The 11,616-nt window shown below is 34.9% G+C and overlaps 1 protein-coding gene across 1 annotated transcript; it reads right to left on the reverse strand.

The window, feature by feature from the left end:
* Window positions 1-400: 400 nt before the first annotated feature.
* Window positions 401-1,275, reverse strand: LOC116215092 (protein GRIM REAPER). The gene has a single exon (XM_031550667.1). It carries the CDS (start codon window positions 1,208-1,210, stop codon window positions 731-733), a length of 480 nt encoding a protein of 159 aa, XP_031406527.1. The 5' UTR covers window positions 1,211-1,275; the 3' UTR covers window positions 401-730.
* Between the last annotated feature and the right edge of the window lie 10,341 nt (window positions 1,276-11,616).

Below are 11,616 nucleotides of genomic sequence, written 5' to 3' on the forward strand. Positions count from 1 at the left end.
CAGGAGTGGTGGGACCCCACGTGAGGCTTGTTTTATTTATGAGGTCGATCGAATCATATCAATCATGATTTCATCATGCAGACGAAATAAACTCTAATATGACCACGTCCACCGAAGACGACATATTCGTTCGTCTATCATGTTAGTTATCTACTACTAATCCTTTTGTTTCTGAATGCGTCCAGAGTTGTTCGAGTAGCATGAAAGACTGTTAATCGTATTAATCTCTTTTAAGTTTATTCGCATTTCTCCGATTGTTGGTGATGGAACTTTGGGTTACATAAATTGTGTTGAGAGAATATACTGGCATTGGTGCAATAAATTAAAATCCTCGGATTTATAATGTGACTTTGGTTCCACCATTTCATTTCTAACATTATAATGCTCATGAAGTCTCAAAGTGTGCATCGTTTTATTAAGAGAGACATGCCGGAATATCCCATAAACTGATAATCTCATCGTTTATTGCGACATATAAACTATGACTAAGACTCAAATATATTGCATTCTTGTAATAAAGCATAACGTAATAAATCATCTCTAAAAATGCCAAAACCTGCATTTACTTGCACACCTCCCGTAAGTAACATGTATAATCTTGTAATTATAAATTTCCTCACAAAATGCAAACAAAACTATCTAACCCATGTAAATCTGCATTTTCATGCCAATAGCATTCGAAGCACTGCAATTGATCAAACCCTAAGGCATATATCGATCTCTGACAAACTCAAGCGTACCCGCATACCCCGTAGTTGCAGCTTACCCCTGCAGCGCACTTCTTATTGCATTTCCCGCAGTTGTACGGGTTATATGCAACACTAGTACAGACTCCATTGCAGCAGAGCTCCCCAAAGCTACATTTCTGGCCGCACCTCCCGCAGTTGTTCCTGTCGCCGAGAATGTTACGGCAGTGTTTCTTGCAGCAGTAAAGGAGGCTTGTCCCGTTGTTCGCCTGAACCCCGTTGCAGATATTTTTAGTCACGGCATTGCAGCTCGTCCCTTTCTTTATGACGCTCAGAAGGAACCGGCTCCTAGACCGGAGGTTGGCTGGCTGCAGGGATGGGTTATCGAGGACGTAGAACTGGTCCTCTTCATCGGGCTCGGTCATCCAGGATGCAAAAGGAGACTGAGCGACCACGAGAAAAGGAAGAATGAGGGAGAGGAGGATTGTGAGTGTGAAGAGTATTGTGGAAGTAGTTGAAGACATACTTTCTCCTCTCTTCACTTCAATCACTTCTCTTCTTGTGTTTCTTCTTCCTCCCCTCTTTCGGCCTCAAGAGTGTGAGCTAAGGGAACAATGGAGGAAAATGGCTGATTTAAAGTGCAAACTTCAGTCATAAAATAATCACAAATAGAATAAAAATATTCCATGGATCTGACGATGATCATATGGGACGAAGAGAGAATTTAGCGGTGCCATTGAGATTAATTATATATAATAACAAAGTCCTTAATGAATTAATAAGTTGTAACCATGAGATATGATATAGTAAGCAAACTATACACATTAATTATGGGGCAAATTTTACATATATATAATGTAGGGTGCTTCGTAACGATGTCCAAGATGATGCCGAAAATAAGATTCAAACTTATTAACTAAAAACACTTTGTAATCTCACCAAAAAATTTAAAGAAATTAATTATGAGTTGTACCCATTAAATTAAATTAAATTAAATAATGGCTAAATTATGTATGACATACCTCTAGATCCTCGTCTATTAATTACAAATTAATATTCAAGTCAAATGCTGCCTTCTGAAGCCTTAGAAAAGCATTCCGAGGTCTCCAAACTTACAGCGAAATCAAATATTTATTTACCATGACATCCATTTCTAGAAAGCGGATGGCGATTGATACCATGTAATATATGTGGAGAATTTTTTTTTTTGGTAGCTGATTTTTGTGTATCTACGAAGAATTTAACTATAAGCTGTATCCATACTACTTCATACAGGAGAAGCAACCTATTAGTCTAACATTCAGTTTTCAGAAATATCCTTCATCTGATTCGAATAAAAAGTAAGAGCCATTCGATTTAAGGTTAGTTTCGTAAATTTTCTATCTAAAAACTCACTCACTTTTTTCACCTAAAAGTTCTACAACTCTTATTTCTCTTCTTCCTCAACTTCTTATGAACGTGCAACTTCCATTTTATTTTCATGTTCAATCAAATTAAGCTTATTTAATTAGTTTCAATTTCAAAATCAAATTTTCTGAATTTTCATAAATGGAAATATTGGTTTTATATCAACAAATTTATCAAGATAAGAAAATACATCCGATTCCAAGATAGATATGAATTTCGTCATAAGTTTTGTATGTAACGCGGGTTTACATCTAGTGTATTCTATGTAAAAGCCAATCGCATTAAGGTAGTTAACCTATCTTATATTCAATGACTTTAAAGCGACATAGGTTGTATGTAGGAATAGTTTATAATATGTATCGATATGAAAATTTTCAGCTCATCACTTGCTAAACTACTTAGATTTTACTTGTCGGCCATGCTTGATTAAATTCCGCAATGAGAATATGGAAAACATAAAGTGTATATATATTAGCAAACACATTATGCAACGCATACACAAGCCCTAAAAATTCATAATATAATTGTAATGTTATTCACTTGTCTTGCATTGTAATATATGTACACATAGCAATTCATTTTTTTAGATAAGTGTCGTGATTATATCATATGGTATTAGAACCAATCGTGACCCATAACCATGCGAGATTACAAGGAGACGTTCTGGGGTCTACCCACGAGCCCGAATCCATGGGATTTATGTTCTGAACCCTGATCCAAGAGCTCAGCAATGACGCTAGGACTAAACGGGGGAGTTTGTCCCTATTGGTTATGCAAGGGGGAGATCTTGAATCTATACAAAGGATCCAATAATCTCACTATATAGTTAACAATTTTGAGTGACGAGTCTAACATAGTTATCAAGTAATTAGCAAGGACTATCTACATCATTTTTTTAAAAAAATATCTAGCAACTTTTAGTTTTACAAAACCTTTTATCTGCTATGTAACAGTGGAAGCCGAACTAGTCTACTTCTGAAAAATCCAAAGGTTGCGATGCTTTTGTGTTTAATAATGTAGGAGCACAACTTCGCATGATGTCCGTGTTACATTAAGTTTTCTAAATTTAATTATGTAATTAGTTACAAAAATGAAGAGATACGTATGTCGGTCGTTATAATAAGTTTACGTACGTACTTCCACCAGACAACAATGATTTCAAGGAAACTATAATAAAAACAATGATTACAAGGAGGTCACCTATATAACCGCAGAAATGGAACTCTCCCCATTGCTTAAGCGTGAAGCGGCGCTCGCCGGGGACACGTGCGGCGGATCTTCTTTTCCGGCGGCAAATGCGGCTATGACGCGTACGTCTCCTCATCTCTCTTATGACCCTAAGCAATATATATTTAATTAAACCCTAAGCAGAATAGAACTATCAATTTATAATAAGCAAAAGGCACATGGGTCCCAAGCCGTCCCACTCGATCCAAAGTCCACTCGAATTATATATTAATTATAAATCAAAATTAAGAATTTCTTTTTAAAAAAAGGTTTTTATTTAGAGTTAAAAAAAAATATGGACAGCGCAAATCTTGAAGAAAAACTCTTCCCCAATGGTCTGGTCTTTCCCTCCAACACATATCGATACATGTGCCTCCCGCCATTGATTAGGGTCTCTGTCATAAGTCGCTAGGTCATGCATGCATGCACGCAGGCGTGTGTGACTCGTTAAACCATCTTACCCGGCCCATGTGTATGAAGAAAATATTCAACGAATATTACTCATTCACTTTAAATAAGTAAAAATCAATCAAAATACTTATAAGTGAGAATATCTGGGTCCATTATGGAATCAGTTTTCTACTTTTAAACATTTTAATTGAGTATTATATATCTTGGTGGATGAGTAATACTCTCTTAATATTTGCTCATGCGTACGTCATTATACTATATATATGAAATTATGCACTTAATTGATATATATTGTATTACAGGAAACCAGGTAATTAGTAACCTATATATGGAGTTTTAGCTAGACACTATGTGTTCAATAGTATCGATCGTACGTAATTTAAGCTTCCGAGTCGTCGTTTGGCCAGAAAAGAAAAAAACAAAAGGGAAAAAGAAGCTTCCAAGTTGGAATGTCGAATATAAATCGAAGCGGAGAAAACATATTAATCATTGGAGCAAGACATAATTTATCGCAGTAAATATATAATAAAATTACTGGACTCCTAAATGCATGAGAGGCCTATATTAGTTTAGCTCTCAGAGCTCTCAATTTGGTAGCAAATAATTTCATGTGCAGAGAGTTCATACTAGGAGCCTAATTGGTCAAATGTTAATTGTATGATAAATTGTGATCAACTCTCTCTCTCTCTCTCTCTTTCGCTTGCAGACCAAAACCTCTCTTTAGCTGAAGCTTCCAGATCGAAAGGTTGACAGAAGAGACACATCTATTGAATTTGTACATGCCCAGCTATATATGTCAATAAGCTCATGTTCCTGTATATATATATATTAGTCAGTGAATAAATATTCAGTATGTGTGTATCAAATATGGTACATATGTTGTGGGACTCTCTAAGAGCCATCGTAATCATTTATATTATGAACCCAATGTGTTCGGAGCTCGAGTCATTTACATCATTTATATTCGCATGAAGATTGATTATGGACTTGAGAGGGTCAATTGTAGTTACGTGAACGAAACAAGAAAGTGTCGGCATCTTCTAGCAATTTCTTACGTTCTACTCTGTCTCGGACAGCAGGCATATATCTCGTTTAGGTCTGGTCGTCAAAACTGATACCTTCACATTCACGTTATTATAAATATTAGAAATGCTTTTAATTTGATCGAGAAATTTAAACCAAAGCAATAGTTAAATCTCAATTATTCATCCGGCCAAAATTAGGGGAAGCCCGTAACTTGAGATCCAGCTATATTCTTTAATGGACTGGCCGGGGCTTGTTGATCACGAGCTCGCATCAAGTACCACAGATAGATCTCGAAACCGAAATAATGTATACCGCCATAAGTACCATACATACACGGTCATCATACCTCTCACTGTTGTTCTTCGGCCTCCACGTCTTGAAGTTGAGATTCTTTTGCATGTGCATCTTGACTACTACTTTCACGCATGTCAAAACACCCATTCACGTAACTGGGGCATCGATCGTGACCCAAAACCGTAAGGGGCAATAATGTCCTGAAGGGCGTTTCTTGGCTATCTCGAGAGTCTGCTTTACAGCCAGAGCGAGCTCTGAAATGACCCAATAATGTCCCCAAGATTATGGGGACAACAAAACTAAGAGAAGAGAGGCTACTAATAATATCTCAATTTTGCTAGAAAATCTTCATAAACGTAAGCCATCAGAAGCGAAATCGGCTTCAGCGACCGCGAGGTTATGGGCTTGGGCCATACAATTCAATGACATCAGTACATACATGGGCCCATGCATGTGTCGTGATCACATAATATGATCGCTTGAGCCCAGTGATTCTTCTTGATCTCAAATAAAAAAATCCAAGCCCAAGACCATTAAGGCTTGGTTTGCAATAGAAAAAACATAAGCAGATTTTATAAGCATTTATTAACCTACTAGAGAAAATCACGTTTGCAACCGCAATTTTGATCCAAACGGTGGTATCAAAAACTATTGCCAAACACCAAATCTGCTTAAAATTATAAAGAAAAGTGATCATGAAACCTCTCACCACACTCTTAAACGAACTCTAAATAAGAAGAGCAAGGTGGCAGTCACTGAGCAAAGCCCATCATCTTCCTAATTTTCAATTTAACAATTTCCTCTTCTCATGAGGTCGAAAATACTCCCCACCCCAAGTCCCGTAGATCATTCGGACTTCCAATCTGCCTCTTGGTTCCGAGGCCCGTGAACCCCATTGTGGAATAGTTTTACTTTTTTTTTTTTAATAAGATGGTATCTGGAAATTCAATTGGCATCGACTAATCCAATTGAGTCGGATTAACCCATTAAGAGGTAAAACTCTCCCGGCGTGAATTTTCTCAATTCACAATACTCGGACTCGATACTTCACTTAAAGGAACAAGTGTTGAACCATTTGAACCAACTCATTTTACTAACAATTTTGCTTTTTTATGATCGAATGGAAGTGGCAATATAGCTCACTTTGTAAGTTACAAGAACTGCTTCAACCCTCGGGTATGACCTAGCATATTCGAGTCCGTTTGGCAGGGGCGGCACGTGCATCTAGGACAGGATATGCAGTCCGAAGGTTATATTTGGAGGTTTCACCTAGTACCTTGCAAAAGTGTGACAAACTTGTCTCCTCTGCTCTATTCGTTCAATGACCCTAATAACAAAATCAGTAGACAAACGCTGAACGACCGTACAAAGCGATGCACATGCATCTAGGCATTATGTATATGATTAAAATTCTAACATAATTAAATTAAAATTAAAGTTATATATATCTTGTGAGATACAGACACACTCTTCCCCGTTTGTTTAATTCAATTGATTGTCCAAACCCCATTTAATTTAGTCAAAATTGCCGGTGGGTTTTGGTCTCCCCTTTGCTTTAGACTTAGGAGGATTGTGATGGTGATATTCAATAAAATAGATAAGTATATGTAACCGAAAAATAAACAGATAATTATAAATTACAGACTTTTTATCTTACAAATTAACCAAGACAAAATGTGTGCTACTTCCAAAACATATGCAGCTTAATCATGATTTTGAAAACACTTAAAATTTCTCTCTTCCTTAAGAGTAATGTTTTGTAACCTCCATTACGGCACGCGGACCCCTAAAAAACATTTAAATGAGTCAGTGAAAGCAGAACCGATATGATAACGTAAGTATACAAGGAGGGGTTTGGCACTGTTAGTCAATAAGACGGGGAATAAAAAGAGAGAGAGGCTAAAGTTTTTGTTTAGTGCTCGAATGTGACTTTAAAGTTAAATAATTATCGGTTATTAGAAAAAAGTTAATTAATTATCAGTGATTTAGTACCTAAAGTCTTAAAAAGACGCAATGGGATTGGTCAGATGTTACTGATCAGAGTGATGATTATTAATATATTAGGGTTTTTTTTTTTGTTGGGGGGGGGGGGGGTTTGTATTTAATTAAGAATGTAATGATAATGCGGGCTTTGAACACAAGAAAAGGGACATACCATAAGATAAGGGGAGAGACAGCTGTGAGTGTCAGCACTATTCGGGAGCCAATTCAATTCATGAACCTTCGTATAGAACATCTAACATGGATGTCTCCAATGGTCCCTCCTCCTCTCGTCTCCACAACATATAATACAATTAAAATTGAATTCTCAAATCTCAATATATATATATATATATATATGCACTGAAATTTTTATCTATTTTTATTTGTTTTGGTAGCTAGCTTTCAATAATAGCTATGAATTAATTTCAAGGACTCTAGTCGACATGATAACATATTTTTACAAACTTATTAATTAATTTCATAATAAACCCATCACATCCATGTTCAACCTCCTCTTTATTATAATTTGAAGACCTTAGAAATATATGTCTTGTTATGAGAATTTCTTTCATTAGTTGCCCTAATATAATGAAAACTTTGATTTTATCTCAATTACTTGGCGGTCTGAATATCTCACGATGACTGATGAGCGTCTCCTCTATTTGAAAAGGCCGTAAATGATTTGACTAGACATCACATGAGAAAACATTAGCAATGAGTGAATAAATACTAAAAACAATAATACGAAAATATCAATTTGGTATTTTTCTGGGTTTCTATTATTTTGATGGAGTCGCGCACCGGAAATTCCTAACCCATACATATGATTAATGTACTTTCCCTTAAGAAATTTTCTGCAGCTGTGTGTCGTGGTCCAAAGATTTGACCCTTTCTTCCATATTGTCCCAAAATTTGACTGGAAATTTGTTGTTGCTGTTGTTGTTTGCTCCCTTTTTTTTTTTCATTACGGATAAATTTTAATTTAATTAACTGCCAAAATTGTGAAAAACTAATGTCATTTTCTGAAAGGAACTTGTTGCTGCTATACATACATATATACATGCTAGAGAGCAGGTCAAACTATGCTATTAAACTCCGGAAAAATATAATCATCCTAAATTATGTCACAATCCCTTAAAAAAAGAAAAAAGAAAAATCATTTTACCTCCCGGGACAATATAAACCTATAACAAAAACTCAATCGAGAAGAACGATAAAACCAAAATTTCTTATATAACTTTTGTTCACCTACTCACTGTTGACCATACTTATTTGTTCGGCGAGCATGCAAGATAGCCTGGAGGGATTAGTCGGAAGAAATTGGAATCCTTATCATCATAGGAAAAAAAAATTGTTTAGTCGTGATTAGAAGAGTACTAGCTAGCGATTCCGGAAAGGGTAGGCAATATGGGACTTTGACTCTCATTAAAATCTGGAAATAATTAGTTCAACAACGTAATGAGGGTGAGTTAATATTCAGTCAAATGTCCTTTCCAATTAATGGGACTAATTATTCCAGCCCACCTATACATTTTCAGGTACTTTCCTCAACCCTCATCACCCCATATTTTTCTTATCACATAAATAATACTAATAATTACATTGAAAAGGTCTAAAATTCAATATATTAAATCCCATGAGAGTAGATTGTATATCTTCCCACATTTCATCAGACAAGACAAATTGGACTTGAAAATTTGAATAGTAATTTATGCAAAAGGAATTTAATATATATACAGACATATGTTTATTCATGAATAGAATATGTTTCTAACGTATATTTTCCGCTAGAAAGGTTATTATCATGATATTATTTCTCTGTGCAGAGACTAATAATATCATAAAAACAAAATTCGCAATTTCTTTTGAAGAAATACCTAACCTATCTACGATGCGCGTGTAAATATTCATATGTTAAACAATTCATGCGATAACTGAGCATCAGCATTAATATTTTTTTGGGTTATATGAGCATCAGCATTATAGATATTTATCACATACACACTAAAATAACGATTTAAATCCATTGAAAACATATCCATGGTGTTTATTAATAATTGAATTATATTTTTTATTGTTTTTGTTATCCATTTTTTCCATTCTTTCTCAATGTGATTTTTTAAAAATAATTTGAAGGAAAATATGGCCGAGGCCAAGAAAGATAATTATGGGGCCGGTTTTGTAGATGAAAGCATGTGCCTGACATTAGTCCTTTTGACCTGCTGCGGCGGAGTCGGAGATATAAACAAGATTTTGAGGTAGAAAAAACACAATTAGCGGACCCTACAAAGCACACACAGAGCAAATACAGCTACTTATATAGACTTATATGTATATACGTATGTGTGTGTGTTTATATTTCTTTATTTTATTTATTAAATTTTTTAAAATTGGCAATATAAGAGGATATATATATATATATAAAGATAAAAGAGAGTGGGATTCTTAGAACATCGTGAGCCATTCACATATGCCTTTGATGAGAACTACCAAAACCTGCCACCTAATATTGCCCAGTTTTTAAGACTTCCCTAGTCAAGCCGGCTATATACATATATATTGAAAGATGCTAAATCTTTTATTATGTTTTGTTTGAATAGTCATACGGCTAAGAATTCAAAAATGATCATTGCTGTTCGCCCCAAAAAAAAAAAAAGAAAAAAGAAAAAAGAAAAAATCCTTCCTTCATAAGCAAATGCCATTCATTCGAATGCAAATAAACGGTCGGTGAGAGCAATAAATTGGCAGTATCAATACGGGTTTACAGTTGACCTCTAAAATTGCTAAATTTTTGCTTTTCTGTCGTTCCTTCTTGTCCCGATCCTAATGGAGCTAACATCAAGTTCAAATTCAATCGGTAAGTTTTGGTCTCTTTTCACGAAATCAACTTGAAGTGATTTCAACTGTGCAATTCTTGTTAAGAAATGACAATTTGAAGGATAACACCAATGGTTCCTCTACTATTAGGAAACTTTGTTTTACATATTCATGATCGTCTAGCATGAAATGATATGCAAAAGGGCATTCTGAGAAGATAAGTTTATGCGCGAGGGCATGCGCAAGAGAGATGAATCCATGGGATTGAATAGTTGGAGGGGGCAATAAGCTCAGTTGTCTAATATCTAATAAGCCCTACCACAAGCAAAATGATGAGCACTTTGACCCTTTTGAGAAATTTTTGGGGGCATTGAAGTCAAGAACGAGTGATGATGGGCAATTTGCTCTCATGTCTTCACACTCATTGATAGGCATCATTTTTAGACAAGGGAGACCCATTTTCAATTGCTTTTTGCATTTCTTGATTTGTCCCTTTCACTTCAAAATCTCTTAAATAATACTTCTGCGACGTGGAACCAAGCAATTGGTGTTTGCATGCTCCAGTTAATTAAAAAAATATTTATTATTACATTAAAAAAAATAATCTTATCTCTCTGTATACATATATATTTGTGAAATTTTCAAGAAAAGAGGGGTTCTTCTAATTCATCATAGAAAAAAGAAAAACTTGTAATGAATTAATTAATGCGCTATTGTATCCGGTTGTCGGATGTACTTTATAATTAAAGACAATGGACTTAATTAATACAGTGATAGCAAGCCATCACATCATTTTCCGCATTTTAAACACATACCTTCTCAATCTTAATTTCCCAAAAATTAATTAATTAATGTTTTTCTTCGAGCTCCGTACTTTATCAAAAAGCAAACTTACAAAGAATATGTGATTTAACAAAAAAAGAAAAAAACGGATTGCAATTTTTTAATTAATTAATTAAGTGAAGACATCAATGATTAATGTATGAGCAACTCACGGCAGCAACGGCAAATGTGTGATGGGCAAATAGGTCCCCCCCCCCCGCAAACCCAATTCTTCTTTATATTTTGTTCTTCTCTCTTTTTCCCTCTCCATTCTTTTGATTTCCCGAGAGAATTTGATTCTTTCTTTTCGAAATTTAAAATAACATCTTCTAGAGAATACATTTGTGGAGAGGGAATGACGCATCGAAATTCGATTCGGAAAACCGAGAATCCGTCATATTATTGTTTCCACTACTCCGCCGAATCGAATCGTTAATTTGCAACAAAATTTGCGGACATTACCTCACAATTGGGCTTTGATAACTTGAGGGAGAAATCAATGCTCCCCTAGTAGTTTGATTTCTTACCATCCCCGAGTGCGATCATCTATGTGATATATTCCTAATGCTTTCTTATATTTAATAATAATAAAAAATGCAAAGTTTAATTTTGAGTCGAATAATTCATTACAAGCCCAATTTGGATTTTTGTATGTTTCATTCCCTCGCCATTTGAGATTTGTTAGTATTGGTCTATGTTTTTTAATTAATTTCTATATCTTGAAAAGGAAATCCGATGGATATCATTCTTTATTTCCAATTATTCACCATACAAAAAAAAATGATGACACCATTTTTATTAAAATAACAACTTAATTTCCAAAATCTATATCAATCTTTAAAGAAAGAAAAGTATCTTTTCACATAGATATATTTGATGGATTACTATTACTATATTTGCGTGTAAAATCGAAATTGTTTCCCATATCGAACTTTTTGTCGGT

This window comes from Punica granatum, chromosome 7 (assembly GCF_007655135.1).
Source record: "Punica granatum isolate Tunisia-2019 chromosome 7, ASM765513v2, whole genome shotgun sequence".
Lineage (NCBI taxonomy): Eukaryota > Viridiplantae > Streptophyta > Magnoliopsida > Myrtales > Lythraceae > Punica > Punica granatum.